This window comes from Lathamus discolor, chromosome 3, assembly GCF_037157495.1.
Source record: "Lathamus discolor isolate bLatDis1 chromosome 3, bLatDis1.hap1, whole genome shotgun sequence".
Lineage (NCBI taxonomy): Eukaryota > Metazoa > Chordata > Aves > Psittaciformes > Psittacidae > Lathamus > Lathamus discolor.
Window position 1 is genome coordinate 44,269,146 of NC_088886.1, and position 26,271 is coordinate 44,295,416.

Below are 26,271 nucleotides of genomic sequence, written 5' to 3' on the forward strand. Positions count from 1 at the left end.
CAGTCCTCCTGGGAGATTTTTTCAGCATGTTGTTTCTTGAAATTTGGGATCATCTAATTTCCAGCCTGAAAGTTTGTCATAACTGTTTTGCCTGCTAACTGTATCAATGCTATCCTCTTATTTGAAGTACTTTTCTTGGCATTTTATCCTTGGCACTTAAAGCATTTATAACTTTGTTGCCAGGCTAAATAATACAAGTTTTGTTAGTCACCTCCTGTAAGAGCACTCTTACGTACTTTCAACTGGAATTCATCTCTCTTGACCAAGGCCAACTGTGATGGGGTAGAGTATTCCAGATAAATGCTTTTTGTACAAAAGCACTGGAGAATTCTCATTTACTCTGTAATGGTATATCTACATGAGCATTGGTTCCTCTTCCACTCCCTCTCACTCCACCTTCCCTCGTGCTCTTCCCATCCAGTATTATTCTGTAGCTGGAGCACATAGTTACTAATGCTTATGTCAGCTCACAAGCTTGGTTTATAGTAAAACTTGGGTTGAGTGCTGAGGGATAGGATTTCCATGGTGCTTGGTATTATTGTACTTTATAGCATTGCAAATGTCTCATTAGAATAATTAACTGTTCAGTATTTTGAATGCATATTTTTTATGTTGAGGGAGGAGAGGAAAGGTAACTGGTAAGTTTTGATAGTTTTGGGGGAAAAAGGGAATTTTGAGGGAACAGCTCTGGCTTTAGGTATTACCTGTGTAGTTATATTGAAATAAGTAAGGCTGTAATAAACAATAAAGCTGTAACAACAATAAATTTCAGTTTCCTTCTATGGGTAACAGTCTGTTTATCACTATAAATACTTTCTGCTACACTCATACAATGATGTATTTTATCTGAATGCTACTTAACAGAAGTTGGTTGTTTAAATAGCTTTGGATTTAACAAAACAGAAACAAAATAATGAATGCCCTCTCTTCTGTAAGCCTGGAAATAGTACCAAGTGTCTAGTTTTGCTGTCCTGTACTGATATCCTGTTGTTTACTGAATGAGGATTTCAAGAGTTAATTCCACCACAAGTTTAATATTGCCTGTTTTCAGGTGTTGCAAATGTTTAGGGGCTAAGTGCCTATCGCTTACAGAACTGTAATTTCCAACCATTTTTCTCAGCATTAGGCCTGTGATTGCACATTCACTGTATCTGTGTATATTTTAAGTCCAGCTATGTGTAAAAGATAGAAGTACTTTAGACAAAAATATTCTTGATGTATTTGTTTGCTGTAACACAGCTTTGAAACTGATGGGTAGAAGGCTGTAGTTTAGTAGTCCTCATCAAAAAGTACTTGTGTTCTTTTGTGAAACTCCAGTTCAGTGAGAATAGCTATCTACAGAAGTTAATAAAGTAAACAAATATAATTTCATGGCACTACTGACATGGTGAAAGAGAGTAGGCTGTCCTGTGAGAAGTGTTTGAAAGAACCAGTCTTTAATATTAGTTTGTCAGGAAAGGACATATTCCTGGAAATGCAGTCAACAGTAATGGGATCTCTTTTTTAAATAGTAGTTTGTTTTATAATTGTTTGGTTTTTTTGTAGCGCAGAGGGACAGTGGTTCTTTACTGTGGTTTTGGGTTGTTTCAGATTGGAGTACTTTAAATGCCAGGCTTTTAGCCCAAAATATCTAGTTGCTAGCTAAAGGCTAACAGCAGGAGAGAAAACAAAGCTTGCAAGTATGTATAGTTTTATACCACTGGCTCTAGCTGTATTGTCATGAATGTTGTAGCTATACCATGAAAGGTAATTACTCCCGTGGGGATCACTGGACTTAGTTCTCTTAAATGAAGGTGTTCTAAAGATGTTAACCTGCTCCTTAAGCTTAGAGCAGCTCAGTCAAGGAATTTAAGGTCCTGGAGTTTTGTGCCCATTGAGTTATGAAAGCTGTTCAGAAATAGTGTGACAAGTACAGAAGATGAGAAACTACTGTATTTCCTCTGATTTTCAGGTAGCTTGTGTGAAACATAGCTGAGTTGAGGCTTGTAAGCCACTGCCATTGCTTTATGTATATTATTTAGCTTGTTTAAAAAGCTTACTTCAGAAGGGTTTGGTCTTTCTGTTGACAATATCAAATAAGAAAGTAACCAGTGGAAATCCAGACCTGTGCCAGCTAGAAGCTGAAGCTCAACCTATAGCAGGATGTAGTGATTTAAATGTCTCAGTTTAGTTAAGGTGCATCCAGAATCAAGGTAGTTTGTCATTACTTAACAGGATTCCAGGTTATGGCTACAAACTAGAGTTGCATGTACTTTTGTGTGTTTGCTGTGTTGCTGGGAAGGTTGATGGCCCAGCTTTGAGGTGGGAATAACTTAAAAATACATTTTTGTGACTGTCTGGCTATCATCTAAGCTGCTTTGTTCTTGATACTTACAGAGATTTATCATTTGTGGTGGAGAAGCTGATGTAATTTCTGGTTGCTTCAGCAGAATTTGAAGGCTTTCACTGGTGACGGTAGCTTAAAGTGTCAGGTTTTAAATTGTCTATATAAACTTGTACAGGTGCAGTCTACTTTTTTTTTTACTAACTCTTGATGTTCAGTGTGCTGTATTCTTAAGCAAAAATGGTCTGCCCAAGCATTAGAGTAAAACTAAGAATTGTACTCTATTCCTGTACTTTCGGAGCTTTTTGTGTAAGTAGAGGGATTTGAAATAATGACCTACTCGGAGGTAGGGACTTTGGATAAATATGTGTAGTAGTTGGAAGCTACCTTCTCTGAAGTACACAAGACTTCTACTTAGTTTATGGATTAGAGGAACTAAATTTCCTTTCTAATTTATTTAGATGACTACACTCACTAGGAAGTCTCCCAAGAAATGTAGTTGGGTTTTTAGCATACATCAGTGTTGTGGTACTCTTTGAAAGATAGGGTGGAGTTCAGCTGGAAAAAACTCTGTAGTGCAGGCTGATAGCTCTAATGTGTTGAAGTCTGTCTTGTTTAGGTTTTCTGTCCTTAGTCTGCACTATAACTGTCGTGTAAGTTAAATCCTGTCGAAGAGTAAAAGGAAGTGTAATCACTATTAAGCTTAGAGTTAATGGAGTTACTAAAAAAGTGTTTGGCTCAATGTCTGTCATACTTGAATATGTGCAGAATATTTATGCTGAGTTTTTAATTAGAAAAGTATCCATTATAAAATGCACACTACTATACTGAATCCAGAATGTTTTTCCTGAAAGTGAAAAAAGCACCACTGAAACTTTTAGACTCTCATCATGCAGCAATTCAATGCAATAAATATTTTTATATTAGTATATGCCACTGGCACGTGCTGTACTTGGTAGGGTGAGACTGTTCATTTGGAAGTCCAATGTTAGAAGCTTTGTACTCTCTACTTTCTAATTAGTCAAAATAGACATTTAATAGGAAATAGTTGAAGCTATTTTCTAATAGTTAGTGCCAGCTTGGTGAGCCGCGGTTTCATCTACATTCAGATCTGTGGAGGAAATTGCGGGACAGATCAGGCTGTTTTCAAATTGCAGTACACGGTATCTGTCCCAAAACTGTTCTGCTAGAGGAGTCTTTGAATACAAAGAAAACATACAAATAAAGATTGAAAAGCATAGAAGAAAGACCCAAAGTTAGTACAATTAATTTGGTGTTTTTGGTAGCTGATGGAGGTTGGAGGTGCTAGGAAATAATTGATGGGAGAAAAGATGTCTAAGACCTGACGTGAGGAAGTAGAAATAGTAAAGATACTGTGATTACTAGAACACTTCATTGCTCATTAATCCCATATGGGATGGGGATGTGCATGCTCCTAGCTGAGTATCTTTCATTAGCAAAACAGATGTAGGGTTGAGAGGCTCCAGTCTTTCTGAAGTACCTAAATTTTGCATTTAGTATGATAAGATACTGTACAGAGGGGAGGGAAGGAAGAAACTGTGCTCATTTATGAGCCTACAGTTATTTTCCATCTTCACAAGCCTGTCTACGTCATATTATTTCTTTAATCTTTCCCTGAAGCCACTCCATTCCCTGTGTGGTTTTTACCAAAGTCTTGTAAAGAGAGTTGTTCTATCTTGCATCATGATGAATATGCCTTTTGCAGTTAAATATTCTTTTGTTTGTCTTGTCTCTTTTACTTGTGCATTTTATTAAATGGCTTGAAAGAAATAGTAAAGAGGATAACATCTGGAATAGTTCTGAAGATATACAGAAGTCTTGTGGATGTTTTTTAAAGGGAAAAGAACAAACCAAACAAAAAAAAAAAACCCAAAAACCAAACACCAGAAAGACATGTCTTGCATGGGAGTTAAGTGAAGTTTACTTCCAATTCAGTATTGTCTTAATGGTATGGGATTATTTTCTTGTTTGCAAAAATTTGCTTTCAGGAGTGTAGCAAAATGGATGTGTAGCCTTGCTGATGTGCGCACTCTTTCCCTTTCCCTTGCTCCTTGTCATGTTCTGTTCCAATCCTAGGCAAGGCTAGAATCAGTATGTGTTGTTTGGGGGCAGTAGGTTGTAGGTTTACTCGTAAGGCATAGTTACACATTAGTGTAGGATAAAAGGTCACCTGTATAGGAAGCAACGTTTGAGTATTCTGATTGGATCACAGAGCAAATTGCAAGAGCAAAGGCTTATCAAAACAATTATTATAATATCTAGTTCTTAAATAATAATTTTTGTCCTAAGGTCAAGTTATAGAAAGCTTCAAGCTCTCTTGTTCTTCACAAGTTTCTTGCAACTGTGGCAAAACTTTGTTCTTCTGATTAGTTTTCTGTATTACTGGTAGTCTGTGAATCCTTACAGTGTGCTAAGGAGCAGCAGTTTAGCTGGGAGGTAACAAGTTTAGGCAGCATCTATTGGAGCATCTTGCCAGGAAGTAAGTAGCCTTTCTTTCAATCTGAAGTGATTGACTGTCAGCAAGGGCTTTAGGACAACTGGGCCGTGCTGTGACCCTGAGGAAAAGTACCTTATTAGTGTAAATATGTTCATCTAGTGAACTATAAAATAAGTGTATAGTTACAGTTGTTCCTTATGCAAAGAAAATGTGTGGGTAGCCTGGGAGAGAGGAGGTAAAAATCATTGGTGAGGTAAAGGAGAGGAAAGGGCTAGTGGTACTTGTGCATATGGGAAGGGAGAGAGGAGTTTGTAGTAGACACTTTTTTTGTCTGTACTAAGGTTTGGTGATGGTGAGTTCCTGTCTATCTTAAAATTAAAGCTAAGTCTGGTATCCTTCTAAAAAGCATTTGAAACACCTCTAATACTTCCATTTGCTTAAGTTCAGCATTTTAATGCTCTGTATTCAGGTTCTTGGAGCATTCATTTGCTGATCACATACTTAGTAATCTCCATGTACAATGCCTCATTCCTACAGACTTGTTTTATTTGTAGAGTACTGAAAACATGCATATGTGTGTAGTAGACAATCTCCTCAATGAAGTATGCCATAAAGTTTCATTCCTTCATAAAGCTTGGAAAACTCTGGCTTTAGACAGCTTTTTCCATGACTGTAAGGGTTGGAACCTTCCTGAAGTGCAGTTCTGGAAGCCAGTATTGTATGTTCTGTGTAGTTACCATGAAAGAATAGCTCTGAGCACTGTGGAGTTCTGATCCTATCAATGATAGGATCAGCTTAAAGACAGATTAATCCTTAGTGTTTAACAGGTGCTTCTTTAGGTGTGATTTCCTTTTATTCAGCTTTACAGAGAACTTCTGTTTCTTTAAACAGGTATTTGGTAGATAGTTTGGTACCTGATTTCATACAAGGTAAAAGTCTTTGATTGTGCCTGTGTCAGTGATTTGGTATATGTATTGGAGCTTGCTCTTATTACATCAGTGCAAGGTATAATGTCAATGTCTAAATTTTTCTTGGGACAAGAAGATGCACGTGTGGCACATGAGCCAGTGGCATCTTGGATTTGAGCACCTACCCAGTTTAGAAACCTTAAATATGTTTTAATCCTTTTGTTTGGAGTTGCAGTATCCTTGTGATAGTTAAAGATCTGTATGCAGATCCAGTGCTAAGGAAGCCGGAAACTTAACCTGTTTTAATTGGATTTCTTCCTCAACAGCTACAATTAAACTGTTCCCAGATTGTATCGTGGCATAGGAATCTTGTTATGCATTAGGCCTATGACCTTTTTTGGATAGAAAATTTCATTCAGGATAGCATAACCTGCTTGAGACAGTGTAGGAAAGGAAGCCTTACCAGACATTAGTTTGAGTCAGTGCTAAATACAAGTGATTAAAAAAACGAGAGAAACTCCTGAGATCCTCCTTATTTGTCCAGACTTCTAAATGGTATTTTGAAGATACAAAAACTTGAGATCTCTTCTAGTAAAGCTGAAAATAGATGTGTCCTCCCCTTCCCCTGGAAATGTAGGTTTTTTTTTTTTTTTATTAAATTAGTTTTTATCTTTAAAGTGTTTCTCTTTAAGCCATGCTAGTATGAGTGATTGAGCTTCTCCACTTTGAGTGTTTTTGTATATAAGCTAGTTTCAAGCTGAAGCTGAATATTATAAAAATGAAGACTCAATCTCTTCCCTCTACCTTGTTTTCAGGGCACATCTACATAATGCCCTATAATCTTGTGTTTGTCTGTGGTACTTATCTAATCCAGTAACTTCTGTAAGGTCTAGTCTCTGAATTTCTTAGTTCTGGTGGCTAATTAAAGTGGTTTTGGGTGTGGTTTTTTTTTTCCTAATGCCTCTCCCCTTCTAGTTGTCTAGAAGATTGCAGAGATCTTTTTATGCTGATTTAGACTTGGAATGGCCAAACTGTTTTACTAGCCACTCAGCTCACTAGTTCTCTCTGTAATATAAGGCAGCTTGGCAGAAGTCGATGAGGAACTTGGCTGCAACCTGGGGCATGTATTGTCTAACAGGCTCTGCAGGTAGGACATGGGTATGTACTGTATCAGTGTTTGTCTTATGCTATTGCACTTTGATTTTACTTAAGGGCTGTGGGTGCCAGATGCAGGTGAACAGCAAACTGCAACTAAGGCACCATCTGGTGTGTGGGGTTGGAATGGGGAAGAGGCTTGGTGTAGCAATAGGTTCTGCATTCAGACTCATAGTGTTGAAGTAAATAGAGCTATGCAGCTCAAAAGCAGCTGGGCATTAAGCATTGGGCAGGGCAGACTTGGAGCAGGTGATGATTTTGGGTACTTCTCTGTTCATGTGCATGCCAGTACTGAAATCGAGCTTCTAAACTGAAATTTTCACTCAGCGCTCAGCTGACTTTTTTTCTTCACTGGTAATAAATGCCCCCTGCCCAGCTTTGCCATACCTGTTTACTTGGTCTTAATTTGACCATCTCCCTACACCTTACTGTCTTAGTTCTGGTGGTTTCAGCCATGTGTACTGCATGAAGAGTTCCGTTCTCATTTGTGTTGTCTCACAACACAATTTTTTTTTTGTATTTTTTGTGTAAAAGCTCCTCATTCAAGTTTGTTCCCCTCTTCTGAAGAGAATGTTCTCCCTTGCACTTGCCAAGGCAGCATGTTTGGTTTTTGTGCTGATAGTGAAATCTTAAGCCACTATCGCACAGATAGTGAATTTTGGCTCCTATTAAACCAAAGTTTCTAGTGAAGCTGAAAAGAAAGGACAGATGAGATTTTTACTTGTACTGCTTGTGATGTCTTTTGTTGGGAGTCTGCTAAAACAAAGAACTCTCATCAATTCACTCTGTAGCATTCACTACAAATAGAGTTATGTTCAGAATTTGGCTGCTGAAAAATGCCGTTTCCTTTGAAGAGAGATACCAGTTCCTTTTTTTTTTAATTTAAAAAAGGAAAAAATATTTCTGTTGTTGCTGGCAAGTTGGAACCACAATTGTATTAGCAACAATTAGGAGAATTACATGAGACTCTCCTAGTGTAAATTTGTTCATCTAGCAGTTTGTCAGTAACAGTAATCTTGAAGTTCTTGTAGAGGTGACATCAAGCTCTTGCTAGAGGGTCTGATTTGGCAGAGAAATTTTGCTCTTTTTTGCACTCCTCCCCTTCCCTTTACCATTGCTGTGCTAAAAGGGAAAAGGAGCTGTCAACAGAAGCAAAAGGTGGTTCAGTGTTCTGCAGCTAATGTTTGCTATGTTTATGTGTGCTAGTTCTCTATGTGGTGTAACAAATCTTTGTGTTACTGAGATGGCTTAAATATTTCTGGGCTGCTTCTTAAGCTGAGCTGTCACTGACTGACTTGCAGCTATCCAGTTCAGATTATTCTTTTACTGAATATAGATTGATTCAGAAGTTTCTGGGTTTTAGACTTCTTATAGGCTTTATATTTGAGTGCTGAAAACATGTAACTGCTGCAGATTTGCCTGTATTGCAACAGAATTTAATGCTTGGCTGGTTAAAAAACCAAACCAAGACAGAGCACTGAAGACCAAGAAACTACAGGTGTTGTAAACGTGAAAATATATTCTTCAAGGATTGAATTACGGCGTTCTGCCACCAAGAGAACATTCTCTCTCTTTATTAATGAAGTCAAGCCAGACCATACACTGATGGAAAACTTATTCTGAACTAGTTTGAGCAAGTTACAATGACATGGAAAGGTAACAAACTTAATTTATTTAGAGAAGATAGACTTTAATTCTTTGAATTTTTGACAAGGGTAGATTCTTTGAAGTAAGTTGTGATGTATCCTTGTAAATAAATGTACTATGAGATTGTTTTCCTTATAAACTCCATTGCTAATGCTCTCAAAAATAATAGGGATAGTTGCTGTTGACAACACATTTAATTTCCAAAGTTACAGAATACTAAAGAGATGGGTTGGAAGGGACCTTCAGAGGTCATCTAATCCAACCCCTCTGCAATGAGCAGGGACATCTTCAACTAGATCAGGTTGCCCAGAACCACAATCCAGTCTGGCCTTTAATGTCTCCAGGGATGAGCTGCTTTCGGTTTTTTTCTCTTTTGTGTGAGGATCTGAGTGATGCTTCTGTACTTCTGTGAGCCAAAATGCAGTTTGAAAGTGGTGCATCTTGTAATATTTCTGTCCTTGATGAATGTAAGAAGAAAAATGAAAAAAAAAAACCCCAAACCAACCAAACACAGTGTGGTGGCAGAACTGAAAGGGGGTGCCATCAAAATGAAGTTATATTTTATTTATTCCATGCAACTACTTTTTCTTCTCAAATTGTAGCTTCAGGTCTTCCAGAGGAAAGGAGTGTAGGAGGTAAAGGCTTTTACAGTCTTAATGTTAGGTAGGCCCCTTAACCAGCTCGCAAGAATGCAGTTAAACTTTAGTCCTGGTTTAATTTCTCAGTGCACTAAAAGGGTGATTCTTTCATTCAGTAATGAAAACTATAGATTCCTGAGTGCCATGAGCTGGGCACACTGGTCATACAAACAGACCTGAGACACCTGAGCTCAACTTTGAATCCTGTATAAACCTGTGCAAAACAGACCATGATCAGTGAGTTATTTTTTGGTTCCTTTAAGCTGTCCAAATGAACAGGAATATTCTGCTGTGTAACTTATGCCAGGTGCATTTTAATTTTTTTAGCTGATTTGTGCCCCCCCATCCATAGGATTCTCTTGGTTCTTGAGATGTTTAGATTCTTGTACGGTCAGTTGTACAGTCCAAAAGGATTTCCTGGGTTTCTGTCTGTGGTGCGTAGACCAATCCACCATTTTCTTTCTAAAGCAGTGACGGGTTCCAGGTCTTTGTAATCATTATGGAGCAAGGTTTTAAGCTTCTCCAGGTTGCAGAGTAAGTCTTCAGTTTGCTTTTCCATATCAGGCCCAGCAAAAAGTCTCTGCAGTCTCAGACTTCAACTGACCTCCTTGAAGCAGGGGAGGCTCTTCAGCTTTTGCAACTCAGAATGTCTTCCCACTGTCACAAAACTATTCTTATCAACAGTGGAGCATGTGATAGCATGTGTTTAGATTTTTTTTCCTTGAACAGTACTTGACCTCTGACTTCCCCTGACTATGTGTTCTCAAGCTATGGTATCTTTTGCACAACTGTCTTACAGTCCTTTCACCAGGTAGAAGTCAGTAGGTAAGGGTGCTATTTTGCTGTCTTGGGGCCATGGCATGTGTAACCTGTTGAATCACACAGTCCTTACAACCTGGGTATTCCTCTAGTGAGTAGTGTTGTGCATCTTTAAAGAGGCATTTTCAGTCTGAGAATATACTGTGAGAACTTGTGAATCTTCAGTTTGAGGCAATGATAATCTTTAACTGCCAGTTTGCAGTATAGCTTCCCCTAATTCTGAACCATGAGATCACAAATGAAGATATTTTTAGCTCTTTCCTGTTTCTCTTCCATGCCAGAACTTTCTCTTCCCATTCTTTGTCATTCTAGACATGTATGTATAGATGCAGTCTAGAGAACCTTAACATGATGCTTATATCCTTTCAAGTTCCTACCCATTGGTTTTGCTGATTCTGTGAAGGCAGCCTTCTGCATTGCCATTCTCAGCTAGAAGGCTGGGTAAGGTCTAAGCTCTTGAAAGACTGCAAAGTGAAGTTGACTTCTTCCTAATGCAAGGCCCAAAGGTTGCCATAATCTTCTGATGACTGCTGTAAAGTCAGTGAGTTGAATAGGGGGTAACTCCTGTTCCTTTACTAATTTACCACTTCCTAGGGAAGTGGTGGAATCACAGTCCCTGGAAGTGTTGTAAAAAAAACAAAAAAAGCATAGCTGAAGCAAGCATGGTTTAGTGGTGGACTTGGCAGTCCTGGGGTAATGATTGGACTTGATGGCCTTAAAGGACTTTTCCAACATAGTTGATTCTGTGATTCCTGTCCTCATAATCTTCCCCTTCTTCTGCCCCCTGTGGAGCTCATAGCTTGAGTGTATTTATAGCCTACTGGTAATTGAGAAATAGTTGTCTGCAGTATCCATTATCCATACCTCTTTTAATATATGGGGTGTTTCTGAAATGGTTAAGAAATGGTTCTGCTCTAATGATTCAGAGTAGCTAATTAAAAAGAGCTTCCATTGTGCTAAAGTTTGGTGTGTGTTGTTTTTTTGTTTAACTGTGGTGGTTTTTTTTTTTATTATTGTGAGTTTTTTTGGTTTTGGTGTGAAGTTACCCAGTGTAAAAATGGACATGTGAGCTAGCCCTGAGTCTGTAATGTCTTCAGTTACTGGACTTGTTGATATTTACATGCTTACAGCTTAGTTGCCCATTTTGCTCACTTCCTCACCTTGACCCAGGTTACTGGATTGTTTTTTTGAGGAACTGAAGGGGAGGGAGTGCTTTCTGAGCTATATGGTATAGCAGTCATTTAGAGTGTTTCTTTTCCTTTCAGAAAGGTTGTCCTTGGGAGTGATGGGGAATGTGTCCTTGCACACTTTTACATCTACACAGATCTGTGATATTTGGTTACTTTAACTGGTATCTATTGCATAACTACTTATCAAATGCTTCTGTTGAAAATACTGTTTTCTGATAGTCTGTTAGTATCTTCTTTGCATGCCTTTGTACCTGGCATGATACTTTGATATCTTGCTTAATTTGTTTTTTTTTTTTTTTTTTTAATTTTTTTTTCCTTTCCCCTTTCTACAGGTTATCTCTCATGGTTCACCTTTTGCCTTTCTGCTCTTGCTCAGAACTCAGAGTATATCTTGTCATCATGGTTGGAAATAGTAATTTCTCAGCAGAGTGAAAGATCTTTAAAGTAATCTGAGGTCCTGCTTTCAACAAGAGATTGGACCAAATGATCTCGAAATCCTTTCCAGCCATGGCTTTTTTAATGTTTTTTAACTCTTGTACTCCAGTTGAACCCTGAATCAAGAAGGCATCTGGTCTGAAGAGAAGTTTGCCTCTATACACTGTTAAATTCTGCTTGTTTTATCAATATCTTAATGTCCTCTAAGAGAACTGACAAATGTAGTGCATGTAGAATTGTTTCAGTTTGTGCTGCAAAAGATATAGGAATCTGTTTCCTTACCAGTTGACATGCTTATTTTAAGAAGAAACTTCCTTAATACTTCCTTGTCTGTCTTCCCAGCAGTGAGGTAATGTTACAATACTAGAAGGCTGTAAAATCTTTTGTCCTGAAGACTTTCTATATGTACTGAATTTGTTCTGGTTAGTTTGTCTGTGCATGTATTTCTGTGTGTAGGGTTTGGTTGGTGTGTTGTGTTGAGTTTGGTTTGGTTTTTTGTTGTTGTTGTGTTTGTTTTTGAAGAAGCACTTGTAATTCCTTAAGGCTCAATGCTTTCATTCAGCTGAGTAATCCAGGATTTGCATGACCACAGCCAAAATCCATACACCTTACTGTACAGCACCTTGCAGCTCATGGGACAATATCTTTTCCCCTTGTTTGTGTGTAAGAAATTTGCTGTCAGTAAGAAGGGAGGGATGGTAATTTGGGAGATGTCACAGAAAAGTTTTCTCAGAAATCTTCAGTATGTTGTTCTACCCTAAATTATTCCATGAACTATTTCTACAAGCAGAAGGGGCATGAGGCAGCTACACTGAAAATACAAGCTTCTGCCTGCATGGAGCTTTGACATGAAATTTATGTTTGGGGATGAGGACTGCAGTGGTAGAAGTGGGCAGATGGATAACTGCTGAATTTGGAGAGTACAGTGAGGAAGAATGTTGTGTCAAAGTCAGCTGCACGAGTCTTGGTTTAGAGCAACTAACTGGTCTAAAAAGTCATCCTAATATATTCGAGTCAAGGTAGTGTAGTAGAGGTAATTGAATAGTTGCAAGTGCTTGCTTGCAAGACAGGAAAATAGGTGTGTGTGTTTGCAGGTAAATGAGAACCTTGAGAGCAGTGAGCAAAAATGAGGTGTAGCTATGAGATCAATTTAAAATTAAGTAATATGGGTCCAAACCAATTCAGTAGTTACTAAACCATATGCACTGAGTTGTTCAGTTGCAATTAAAGTCTCAATTCTTAAATGCATTGTATGCTTATGTATTTAGAATGCTGCTTCTACCTTAACTGACTAGGTTTATCACAGATACAGTTGATCAAGTAAATTACTGTTGTTTATATTGAAGGAATATAAATTTGAAGTCTTGGACTTAATGTTTTCTGATGAGTGTGCTAAACTCTGGGTTCTGACTGGCAAGATGTGCAACTTGCTGGAAGAAAAGTTTCTGAACTTACAAGGCATATAAACATCCTCGTCTTTTCCTTCTCCCTCCCCTTTTCCTGATACTGACTGCAGGGTAGTAAGTCTTTGCAGTTTTGAGAAGCTGGATTACTGCAGCAGCATGAAGTAAGGAACTGGTTTTGGGGCCAAGGTGCAAAAGAAGTATACTGACCAATGCGCTTAGCTCAGCTCTAAGCTGCTAGTGGGTATTAAGAAGTATTACAGGCAGAGGTGCTAGGCATATCCTTAAATATACAGAAAATTGGAGTGTAAATGCCTAAATGTTTACTGTACTACCAAGACTTTTGCTAAGAACTTAAAAAACCCTTCCAAACACAAAAACCAAACACCCCCCCCCAAACAAATTCTAGAGCTCATCCATGTAGAGGATGAGGAATGCCCTTTCTTGTGAAAATGTTCAATTCCGTTTTTACAGGGGTTGTTACTGGTGTGCCTTGTTACACTGTTAGTGGCCCTAGAGCCTATTCGAGTGCTTCAGTATACTCACTGTTTTCCTCTCTGTAGCCTACATAGCAACAGGCTGCCTTCCCTTAAAGGAATTCCCTGTGAACTGTAGTGATTTCACTTAAGTAAAAGCCAATACAGGCTTGTTCTGTAGTTGTCTATTTCATCTTTTTGCTTTAAAGGTGTGGAAAAGTGTCAGTCTTTTTGTATTGGCTTTCCCATGAGAAGAAAGGTAAAGGCTTCACAGCAAGTTATCAGGTGTTTTTTGTATCTTGTGTTCCTGTGGAACCTCTCTAAGTAATGTTAGCTATACATTGGCTATAGTGTTTGTAATAGGCCTACAGAAAGGAACTCTAGTTCCTTTCCTGTACAGTAGCAAAGGGCACTGTTAATGGTAGTTGAAGCATTTACTAAAACTCAAGAATACTATGCAACAGAATAACAATTACATGCCAGTGCTGTTAGATATCTTCAGAAGATGTGTTGTGGGTTTATTTGAAATGCTGGCTTTTAGAATTTATCCTCAGTCTAAAGAGTCTGCTTATGAGGAGAGCATTTGTGGGCTAGTGCTTTAGCATCATTACAGCTAGGACTATGGAGCTGTAAAACATTAACTAAAATGGCTTGTTTACAAAACTTCATGCTAGAAGAGGACCTGAACTTAAAATTCTCAAACTGTAAAGTCTGTCAACTGAAGCATGGAGGTCTGATATACAGTTGTAGTGCTTTTTTGGTTGGGGAAGTGGGGAAAATGCTCACTGTAGTTGAGGAAATTGTCTTAAAATGTGACAGGGCTGCACTGGCACATTCAGTGAATCTACTGGGTTGTGCATCTACTTGGAACTGAGGTATCGAAAGAGGGGGAGGAATAAGCCAAGTGCTGGAAGTAAGGCCTGTAGATGGAGGGACAAGTCTGAAAGAGAACAGCTCAAATTTAGGATCCTTGGGGCTCTTGTCAAATGTGGAAGACAGTTGTGACCCACTGAAAAGATGTTTTCCCTACTAAACTAACTGGACACATGGTATTGTGTGGCTTTATATACTTGCAGTGGGGCTTCAGTTAATATTTTGATGTTAAAGGTCATAGCTGAATCATGAAGCCACCTTATATTTAAAGGCTAACTGGGAGTCATGGTTACACACTACACAATAAGAAACACAGTTAAGAGGTTTCAATAAAGAAGGTAACTCTGGACATAATCTTGACTTCACAGGTGCCTTACAGGATAAAGCAGATGCCATTTCATTCTTCTGCACAGCTGAAAATATGACAACAAGCTGAAAATATGACAACAAGCTGAAAATATGACAACACACTGTGCTGAGTAACTTCTGAGCACAGACCACTTAAAATGGCTGGCTGATGCAGAGAGATAAACATTAAACTGAAGTTTCTTTAGACAGCACCAGGCTTGCTTGTGTGATGTTTTCTTCAACCTAACTTCTCGTGTTTGGTGGAGGAGTCCCTGTACTGGCCCTAGGTAGAAAAGCATGTGGCTGATCTAGCAGAACTGCAGGGTGAGTGCTGATACTTTTGCAGAATGAAACCTGCTGGAATGCACATTCCTACGGTCAATACAAGGTGATACAATAGATAATGGCACCCATACCACAGTCTGACTGCTAGTTTGACATGAGTACCCAATTTCGGCTTCAGCTGGTCTTTGTAGAAGACACTACTCCCTCATTTCAGAAAATGCGCAGAACGTGCCTGCTTGCTGGTGCTTATGAAGAGATGGTTTGTTTGTTTTTTTTTTTTTCCTTTTGTGTTTGAATATGAAGAACTAGAGAATGCATAATAGCATTTGACAGTGTCTGTGACTGACTTCAGCTAGACCCCCTAGGTGGTGTTGGAACCTTGGTCAACTTTCAGCCTGGTTAATGCTAGGCTTCTTGTCTTGCCATCTGTAGCATAATCTGAAGAGAATGCCACTATTTGTGCTCTCCTCAACCTGACTGATCTGCCTGCACCAGCAAGCTGTCATAATTTCCAGCTATAGCAGGCTTTTTCTGTTCTACTGTATATCTTTGTTCTCTAAAGCATCAGGAGTTGTAGACTGAAGGTGGTGTGTTAGTGGAAAGCTGGTGGGAATATTTGCTATGAGTTAGGAGCTACAATAGAAAAATAGTCATGAAGAGAGAAAGCTCAGCTTTTGAAGAGTAGGGTTTACAGCTTTCTTGGCTTCCCAGTCATCAAGACTTTTTAGTTGCGAGGTTCATCAAACAACTATATTTTGTGTGATTGTGTATTTTGTACTCTGCTTGTATTCTTTCAAGCTCCTAAGCATAAGGTAAATACAGTGATTTGTTAAGCAGTCCTACTTCTGCCTTTTGCTGTCTCCTTCTGTGTTGGACCTCTTAGTAGGAAGAGTGTAAAAACTGTCAAAAGATGCTTTTGACTCCTGGGATTAGGATGGGGAGCAATTCTAAGTTCTATGCTTTGATTCCTGGAGTTTATTTAAAATATTTCTGGCATGCTAACTGGGAACTTTCAGTACTGGGCTGCATCATTACAGTGTAACAAGACTGGATCTAGCTAGCAGAATCCTGATTACTAACTATGTGTGCTGTGCAGGTGTCTTGATTGTATGTATGTTCCTTTTGGCGTTGTACTAGGTATGTGAGGTAATGATTTGTGTAATACCAATTTATGTCCTGATTTCTTATGGCCTACAGTAAAACAGAATAATTTAAGATGCCTCTCTTCCCCCACCACTCCCTTATGTTCAATTCTGTAAGGCTTTTTGAGAGGAATAAATATAATGAAGTGTTGTCTGGCTTTCCTGACAATGCCATATCTTGAGAATTATTTTATTGGCGGCATTGAAATTTGAACTGAGCCTTAGTTATCTGTAGCTGAAATGTTTTAAACTTTCTCCTGGCATACTTCTTGTTTACTCTGCTATAGATATAATGAATCAGCATATAGACAATTGTGTGGACCTGTTGCTATGCTCTCTGTATAGAAATTGCAATTTAGAATACAATATAAAAGCGACCTTTCCACTGAAGATCTAAGTGAGGCTTGATCCTGAATCACCTCTGTTTCTGAGGTCTGCTGCTTGGTGTTACGGTAGTCTTATATAAATAACTACCAAAATAATGTGTAGATCCGTAACAGTCACAAAGCAATTCCACAGTTAGCAATGCAAAGCCATCACATGGATTTTTTTTTTTTTTTTAAAGTATGTTCACTCATTAATTCTTCTGTCTCAAATACCTCTTCCCACTTGTTAAGCTCTGGTGAGCAAGAACTTGCTTATATAGCTAGATCTCTTTTCCTGAATTTAACTATACATTTTTACACAAATGGAAGTTGCATAAATCTGCCTAGAGAAAGAAGCTGCTTTAAAAGCAAATCAGTTAAGTTACTTACGTTATATTCTGGATACTGCTGTTTATTCCCAAAACTGGCATTGTAATCTTCCACAATAAAATGCTTAAATACTATTGTTTTCTACCAGGCATTGAGTTTTACTACTTAGTGTGTTTTTACTTAGTGCTGACAAATACAGGTCATCTTAAATTGCATTTGTCTTGTTTCCTTCAAATAGTTATAAAAGCCTGCCAGAAAAGAAGCATATCATTATAGAATAGTTTGTGTTGGAAGGGACCTTTAAAGGTCATTGAGTCCAATGGGTCATCTGTATGGTGTATATATATTGAGAACTGGTTGCTCTGTATTAAGGGTCTGAAGATTCTTGAGAAGGATCTTGGTCCATGTGTCATTTAACTAAAAATTGTTCAAAGGTTTTTTTGCCTTAAACAACAGCATTTTACATTTGCCTCGAGGCATGGCTGTGAGCTTCATGCCATGTCTCTTATGATTATCTCTCTCTTGTCTTTCAGTGAATGATAGTGTCTAGAAAGGGTATGTCCCTTCAGGAGAGAGGTGCCAATGTCCAACCGGCCTAATAACAATTCAGGGGGGTCACTGCGACGTTCACAGAGGAACACTGCTGGGGCCCAGCCACAAGACGACGCAGTAGGAGGAAGGTATGGCTGTTGTCTGTGAGTGTGTTTTAATGTGTTGATGTGATTTAATTGGAGGATATTTTCTGTCTTTTATTCCAAGCACTGAAACTTGTTTAAAAACTTCTTGCCCCTGAAATGCTATCTGTACTGTCATTGCATGAGTTGAAGACATAATAAACTTTCAATCATGCATGTTTAGCTAGAATAGCAGTAGCAGATCTATGGAAAAAAAGTGTAACTGAGCTACATTCCACAAATCACAGTTAGTAGTAAATTCTTTTCTCCTCTTCCTTTCCTGATAACAAAAAGGGAGGGAGGTGGAAGTCTGATGTGTGTAATCTGAGAGAAAAAAATTGTGTCCCTGTTAGAGAAGACTGAATAACTGCCACCTCTCTGTTCCCTTGAACTTTATATTAATCCAGTGCAGCTTTTGAATAATTCAGGAGCAAAAGGTTTACCATCCTTTTAATATACTTGTCCTAGTGTCCAAGTGGACCAAATTGTATTTTTTCTGTAAGCAATGCCTCTACAATGCAGAACAAAGATGATCCTTGAAACTTTTCTGTGGAAGCTGACTGTATAATTATTGTTGTCCTCTTTAAAGAATTAAGAGTCTTTGACTGGAGTTCGTATGGATAGGTCCTCTTTTAATTTCATTACATTATTAATCTAATGAAAAATGGTTATAGTACAATGGTAGGAAGCATCTGTTTATATTCTGCTTCTTCAGAGGTGTTACTGGTGCAGTTGTTTGAACATGTTTATCGTACTTTTTTTGGGAGAAGGGGTTATATGAGTATTAAAGTGCTGCAGGTAAGTGGCACAAAATAGGGTGGGTTTTTTTGTGGTTTTTTTTTAGGGTGGTTTTGTGTTTTTTTTTTTATTTTTTTTTTATTTTTTTACTATTAAGAAATCAGGCTACAATGAAAATGAAGGTAAGGTGTATTTCTTACTAATACAAAGTCTGAGAATGAGGTCACTGTGGAATGGGTGAAGGAAGCTGGCTGTTCCTCCAAAGAGCTTCGCAGGGATTAATTCAGTCTGCAAAAGGCAGCTTCACTTTTTCTGAACTATCTACTGCACAAGTGGAAAACCAGGTGATAAACACGAGACTTCTCTCCTGGGCTTCTGTAGCATAATGAGGAGGAAGTTGCTGCCCTATGTAGCTCATTATTTTGCAAGCTAGAATTGTCTGTATAGAATACTCCTTTAACTGAGGCATGTTGATGCTGTGAACCCTTCATTCCATTCTGTATTATCTCTACATCTGAATGGATGTTAAGTTGGATATTGCCCTATGAGCTCTTTCCTTTTTACACTGAATTTGACCTGGAATTAATAATCCTCTTCCTAGAGTAAAAGACTAGAGCGCAGTTATTTGGGCACGGGGTGGGGATTTTTCAGACATCTACTGTTTATTCAGATTTTATAGCAAAATGCAGGGGCTCTTCTGCAGTGAGTCAGACAAATAGAAGAATTTAGAATCATAGAATCATAGAATAGTTAGGGTTGGAAAGGACCTCAAGATCATCTAGTTCCAACCCCCCTGCCATGGACAGGGACACCTCACACTAAACCATCCCACCCAAGGCTTCATCCAACCTGGCCTTGAACACCGCCAGGGATTTTAGGGATAGCACTTTTTCCTTGCAAGAAAGTTACTCATCTGGTGTTTTAATGTATTGCAATCTGTTACTTAAGCTATCACGCAATGCTTCAACATGCAGTTTATCTTAAATGACTGGACCTCCTCAAATCTGTGTGTATCAGACTTCCATGAGCAAGAGTGTATTGTACTCCTGAACTATGACCTTTATCAGAACCAAACCTCTTCTCCGAAGTGAAGAGGGTGGAAGCTTACAAGCCTCTTTGAAAATACAGGCTCTGTAGAACAGGACCTGCCCTGACTTTCTAACTCTGAACAAGCATTTCTGGCTGGCAAAGAATATAAAAGGCCTGCATAAAGCATGCTGGTTAATATAAACTTTATAATGATTTTGATTTCTTTTACTGTCTGTGTTTCCTCTTTAGTAAGCTGCTGGGCAGAAAAGGCTATTGTGCAAGGAACAATGAAAGACAGATCTATCAGGTCCTTGACAATTTTGTAGATTAAATGGAGACACAGGCTCTTGATAACAGTTGCTCTGTCCCTGGTTGCCTGGCTTTAGACACAAACCTCAGGACTAATCCTTCCATGCATGAGGAGACATTGTATGTTCTAGTTCTGCTATTGAACAGTACATAGGAGGGTTTAGAGTTCACAGCTTGATGTACCTTCTTTGTTAAGCTGTTCTGTACCCTGGTGATACATACTACTTTGGCTGCTATATTAAAAAAAAAAAAACACCCCAAAACCAAACAAAAAATCCCCCAACCCAGTGCCCCCTTTCTCCTCCCTCCCCTGCACAAAATTACACCTTTTAGTACATTAGTTGTTTTTGGTGTTTTTTTTTTCTTTAACGCTTGGGACAGTAACTTCTAGTCTTTTTGACATTTGTCATCCATAAAATGCAATTCTTCAATTTCAGCTGTAAATTAATTTAAACAGAATGAAGAAACTGTGCAAAGAGCAGTTTCAATGATATGCTTATATTGTGCAAAAAGAACTTGTGGGCTTAGAATGCATGTTAGTATTTTAGCTGGAATTATAAGTGTTCTTTTTAAGCAGATCTGTCATCCTTACCTACTGTGTTTTGACTAACATAGTGAAGATAGTCTTGGAGCACTTTGAATTGGAATCTTTCTGGATTAAGGCAGACTGGAAGTTGTGCTCTGTGAAAGCAGCTCTTGCCTTCTGGTCACCTGTGGTTGTAGTCTGCTCTCCTTTGAAGTAGAGATCATTGAAATGCATAACTGTTGGATGTTGGTCCTTAATGACAGCCATCTTGCTTTATGGTTTTGTCTGTTGATCTGCACTACTTTATTAATGTAGTTGTACAGACAGTATGAGATTTTATTCAGTCACTTTACTAGATCCATGTGTTTCTTAACCCAGACCAAAATCAATGGAAAAAAAAAAGAAAACCCAGAAAAACACCCAACCCTACAAAAAAAAAAAAAAAAAAAAACAAAAAAAAAACACCAAAAAAACCTAGTACTGTACAGGGAATTAAGCAGTAATGTGAGTCTGAAGGGGGTTGTTGCTTCATGCCTAAAATTAGCCACAAAGTTTATAAGCAAACTTAAGGGCCACACCTTCTGAAGTGTTGGAGAAGGTTACCTCACTTTGGTCACAGATATGCAGTCATACTCCTTAGAGCAAGGACAAGTTTCAATACTGTCTGAACTTGTGTAGTTGCTTACATGTCTTTCTTTGTATAAATAGCTTTCTAAATGCTGGAAATGCTTTTTTCTTAAAGCTTTCTTATGGCTAAGGTGCACATACTTTCAAAATACCAAATAAGTGACAAAAACTTACAGTATTTGTGCAGTTTGTCATGTGTACTGTAATTTCAGACTTTGACATTCAAATAGCTGACTTGACATCAGTGTGTGGTTGTATAGCCAAATGGTTTTGCAATAGCCTTAGCTTTGTCTCTGTCTCTTACGTTCCAAATGGAGTGAACACTACAATAGGCTTGGGTTGAGTAAGGTGTTAAGAAGTAAGGAGAGAGACTGGAGGATGGTATCATCCTTTCCAAGCTGAAATGCTAATGCATGTCCTTCTGTATATAGTCTTTGACACTTTTGCAGCTTAAAGGTCTTCTGTTAAAACTTCATCAAACTTGCTGAACAGCTACTGTTCTCTTGCCTGAGGACTTGGGAAACTCCAGACTCCTCTCTGGTCTAATACATAAAGCATAAATGCTTTTAATCTTCCTCCTGTGACATGTTATACTGGCAGATTTGGCTTAACCTGGAAGCAACAGTGCAAACCCTTTTTTGTCTAGACTGAGCTTATTTGCTGTCACCCTAATAACATCAACACTTGCAGCCAAAATGAGTGGGGGAAGCCCATGATGTGTTTTCTGCTGGAGTTTTACCAGCAACATAACACTCAACACAGTATCGCATATAATGTAAGATGATTGTTGCAGCACAAATTGGAAGGGAGCTTGGCATCTGTGATGTGTGCTTTTCTCTAGTGGAAGCAAAGGATGTGTTTGAAGACAGACTTATAACTGATGAACTGTTTTCTTCCCCATGTATGCATATACTCCTATATGAAGACAGGCTGAGAAAGGTGGGGCTGTTCAGCCTGGAGAAGAGAAGGCTGCATGGAGACCTCACAGCAACCTTCCAGTATCTGAAGGGGGCCTATAAGGATGCTGGGGAGGGACTCTTTGTTAGAGACTGTAGTGATAGGACAAGGGGTAACAGGTTTAAACTTAAACAGGGGAAGTTTAGATTGGGTATAAGGAAGAAGTTCTTTACTGTAAGGGTGGTGAGGCACTGGAATGGGTTGCCCAAGGAAATTGTGAATGCTTCATCCCTGGCAGTTTTCAAAGCCAGGTTATACAGAGCCTTGGGTGACCTGGTTTAGTGTGAGGTGACCCTGCCTATGGCAGGGGGGTTGGAACTAGATGATTTTAAGGTCCTTTCCAACCCTAACTATTCTATAATTCTATAACCAAACTGGCCTTAGTGAAGTTGGACTAATGTGATTCTTTACTTCCTGTTGTCAGTACTGACATTGAAATAACTTTGTGCTTTGGATGACTTTCTGCTCTTGTGGATATTATAGTTCTTAATGGCTGTACTAACAGATGGCAAAATGTTCAGTGTTACCATTCTAATTGCAATTACAGTTATGATGGCACCTAACTGTACAGTATAAACTCTTGTCTGAACTATCTTCCACTGAAGGGATGACTGTTTGCAGGTTTGTAAGGAAGCAGTAATGATGCTAAAGCTTCCCTTTGCCAGCAGTAAACCAAAGAGGAGTGGGAAGCAGATGCATTAACAGAGAGCACCCTTTTCATGGGGGCAGGAGGAGGGGGTGGATGGTACTTGCTGTCACTTTCTTAACTGTCTGCGTTGTCACTTCGTGTGCTGAACTATTGTTGCCTTTGTTGTTCCCAGTGATGCCCTAGTATTTACTTTGAATGGGAGCAATTTGGAGGCTATCTTGTGAGGAACATGGTAAATTCTTTTCTGAAAGAGATGCAATTGACTACTCCTTTCAGTTGTGAGCAATGTTTCAGTGTATTGGTATGGAGTAGTCGAAGTGGTCCTATATAGTAGAAAATATCAAATATTTTAGTGGCATGAAATGACAGTGGCACTTACTTTTTAATACGCATGTTGTCATTCTTCTGGAATCTTTAGGAACAGTATCTCAGTAGGGTATCAGTTTGACGTAAATGACTGTTATGCTGTTGCAGTGTATGAAAGTATGATAATCTATAAAAGTTAAGTTTTCAGAATTTGTTTTGTACATTTGAAGATGAAATCTTTAATTTCATAGAGAACATAAGTTATAAGTGGAATCTCAAACACTTTGGACTGGCCTTTTCCAAATAATAAAGCAACAGGAATGTTTTTTGTCACACCACTTACCTTCTAAACAAGATTTGGTTTTGGACCAGTCTTGATAATATGTTAAATGTTAACATCCTAACTGAGACTTGTGCATAAACTAAATTTAATGTTTGAGTCTATGCATAAGACAAGTGATGTATTTCTGAGGAGAGAAAGTAGGGTTTTTACACAGCCTATTGCTATTGCTTTTTTTTTTTTTTTAAATCTTTTGACAGAAATAAAGGGTGTTTAGTTTTGTAGACTTCATGTTTGGAAACATTTAATACCTCAGCTGCTGAGGAACATGACTTAGATGAAACACTTTGTTTATTAACTAACTTCAAAAGGTATGGTTTTTTTATATGCATTGAGTAACTCTTTGAGGACAGGTTCTAGTTGGTTCTATATTATGGTTTTGCTAAGGAAGGCTGAGGGCTGTTTATAGAAACACTGCAAACTAAATGGTGGATCACTTGTCAACTTACCTATGTGTGTTATTCTAAACTGACTGTGAAATATATGTCAGCAGACAGCTTTGCCTGGTTGAGTGAAGCCTTGGGGTGGGTTATGGAACTGTGTTTAAGTTGGGGGAAAAAACCCAAGCAAAACAACCAAACGAAAGCAAAAAGAAAAAGGGGTGGGGTGGTGGAGGAAACAAAGGGCAAAAAAAACCCACCCAAAAACCAAACGAAGAAACCCCAAGGCAGCAATTGAAGGTGCAGTAAGTGCTGAGTCTTCCTGGACCTGCCACTGCAAGTTGAAATGGACAAACTCAAGCTCATAAATACTTACAATTTTTCATCATTAATAAGGAGCAGCCTCTCAAAATGCTTGGTGCTGGAATATTGGTTTAAGTGAAGCTTCTGAATGAATGATACATTAATGGAAAGAATAAAGAGCGTGTAGCTAGGTAAGTTACAATGTAGAAGTCTCGAATTATGGCCAAAAGTACAAGTAGATTGTGACTTTTAACAAGGAATCAATCTTCTAACTGCCCATGTACCTTTCATAGCACTTAGTTGTCTAAGCATTACTCTTTGTTTCTCGCTCAAGTGTTCCAACGTATCTTTGTATGTAAGTTAACTTTTAACAAGCCTTAATGTAAATTGGGACAATGTTACTTGTTGGTTAAAGTTCTTTTAACTTAATCCTGCAGTCTCTCCAAATTGTCAGTTTGCTTGCTGTTGGGCATTTAGATCTTGGAGAAGGGGAGTTAATGTCATACTCCTTTTAATTGATATTCTGCTGTGTGCAGAGTTGCTGTTGTCTTCTATATCTCCTTTCTTTTTGCAACACATGCAAGTGAATTGTTAGACTCAAGAGAAGTGAGACTACAATAGGTCTTTAATAATAAAATGAAAAAAAATACTTATCACTTTTGACTCCCTCTTTGTTATATTTCTAGTGTAACCTTTCTGCTCTGGCTTATGAGTGTTATTTCTGTGGTTGGTTTGATGGATAAATAAAATAAAGCAAATGCATATAGCCTGTATGATACAGTATTTACAATCCCCAGGGTATGGTTGTAGCTGTCTTGGTCCACATAAATTGGACAATGGTATGAGATCATGTTTGTAAAGCTCGTAAGACCCTGAAGGTAATGAAAGGGGGGAAGCCTGGAACAACTGGAACCTCTTCAGTGCATGATTTAAATAGTTGATGTTTTGATGTATTCCTTTAGTCATATTTTAGTTAAGAAGATCTTAAGTTGTTTGTGTGAATGCTTAAAGCACGAAGCTGAATACAATTCTTACTAAAGCAAACCAAAAACCTTTGAGTGAAAGTAACCTTTAAAAATACACGTCAGAATAAATGAACCCTGATCGATTTAGCTTACATGAAAAATGAAGTTCCTGCCAAGTGTAAATTATGTAACAATTTCTGTTACTCCCATAATAAAAACATTTCAGGGGGAAAATTAAATTTCACGCCTTAATCTTTTGTTGGGAAAAGGGAAATCCAAACACTCAGGATTAGGTGAAAGGTTCCCAAGGTTACCTTGGAGTTTGCTATTATGAGCTAGAGATCTGTTTGGTTTCACTTGCTTTTGATAGTAAAAATTATTTCTTCTATTATAAGAAATAAAAACAACTTACTGGAGTAATTTTCAGAAGATGCTGTTAATCTTTTCAGACTGTTATGCTCTTAGATTTATTTTTTCAGAGTTAACCAACCAGCTGGTAACTCAGAACCACACAGCTGATAGCTCACACCCTTTCCCTGGATGGGATAGGGAGAATTGTAAAAATGTAAAACCTGTGGGTTGAGATAAGAACAGCTTAATAACTAAAGTGCGATACTATTACTACTACTAATAATAAGGGAAATAACAAGGGGGGAGAATATAAAACTAAAAGGGGAAAGGAGGAAGAAAAAACCAACCCAATAAACACAAGTGATGCGCAATACAGTTGCTTAGCCCCTGCTGACTGATACCTGGCCTGATCTGAGCGGTGATCTGGGCCTTCTGAGTAGCTCCCCCCAGTTTATATACTGGGAATAGTGCTGTGTGGTTTGGAGTATCTCTTTGGCTAGCCTGGATCAGGCTGTGCTTTCCTGCCTTCTTGTGCCCTTCCTCACTGGCAGAGTGTGAGAGTCCTTGATTAGATTAAGTGCTACTGAGCTGCAACTAAAATGTAGGTGTGTTATCAGCATTATTCTTAGACTAAAGCCAAAATACAGCACTGTACCAGCTACTAGGAAGAAAATTATCTATCCCAGCTGAAACCAGGAAAACACCTTGTCCAGGTGCATTTATATCTTTGAGCAACTGACTAAATAAGAATACTTTGAAAGAAAACAGAGGAAGGAAAGCTGTAAAGAAAACCAGTCATATTACTGAACTTTTATTATTTTGACTCTTAAGGATATTATCATGTGGTTGTCACTTAGGTTAGATGTGGTACTTTTTTCATACTAAAGTTTGTGTTAAAATCCTTAAGAGGATGGTGAAACTTTCTGGTCAGTAGCAGACTTAGCTCTGCCTTTGCTGCTAGATTTGCCATTTGGTTGGAAGAAGGTATTGAAAGCTTGTGAAAATTTACCTTCCTGTAAAGATGTACTCTTGTAACTTTTTGATGTTAGGGATCATGGGTTGGAGAAGACACTTAAATCTGAAGTCTGCGTTTCTCCTCTTCTCCCATATGATTCAAAGGTACTTGCATAGCTTTACTTGAAGGACTAGATAGCCTAGGTTAATAGCATATAAGCAACTTTTTTTTTTTTTTTTAAATACTGCTTCTTTCATCCTTAGTACTAGGTTGGTTGGAGGTCTCATGAAGGTTAGTGGGATATGAGCATTAGAGTTCTCCTGGGGACAGCTGAGTCAAAAGTGTGTTTTATCTGGGAAGTGCAAAT

At 38.4% G+C, this 26,271-nt stretch overlaps 1 protein-coding gene across 6 annotated transcripts in view; it reads left to right on the forward strand.

Annotated features, from left to right (window-relative positions):
- The window catches only part of TRIP12 (thyroid hormone receptor interactor 12), a 79,890-nt gene that overhangs the window by 9,914 nt on the left and 43,705 nt on the right, over positions 1-26,271 (forward strand). For all 6 annotated transcript variants that reach the window (XM_065674949.1, XM_065674951.1, XM_065674952.1 and 3 more), the window contains exon 2: positions 17,329-17,475. In XM_065674949.1, coding sequence (XP_065531021.1) covers positions 17,378-17,475 — 98 coding nt within the window. In that variant the 5' untranslated portion in view covers positions 17,329-17,377. The remainder of the gene's footprint in view (positions 1-17,328; positions 17,476-26,271) is intronic.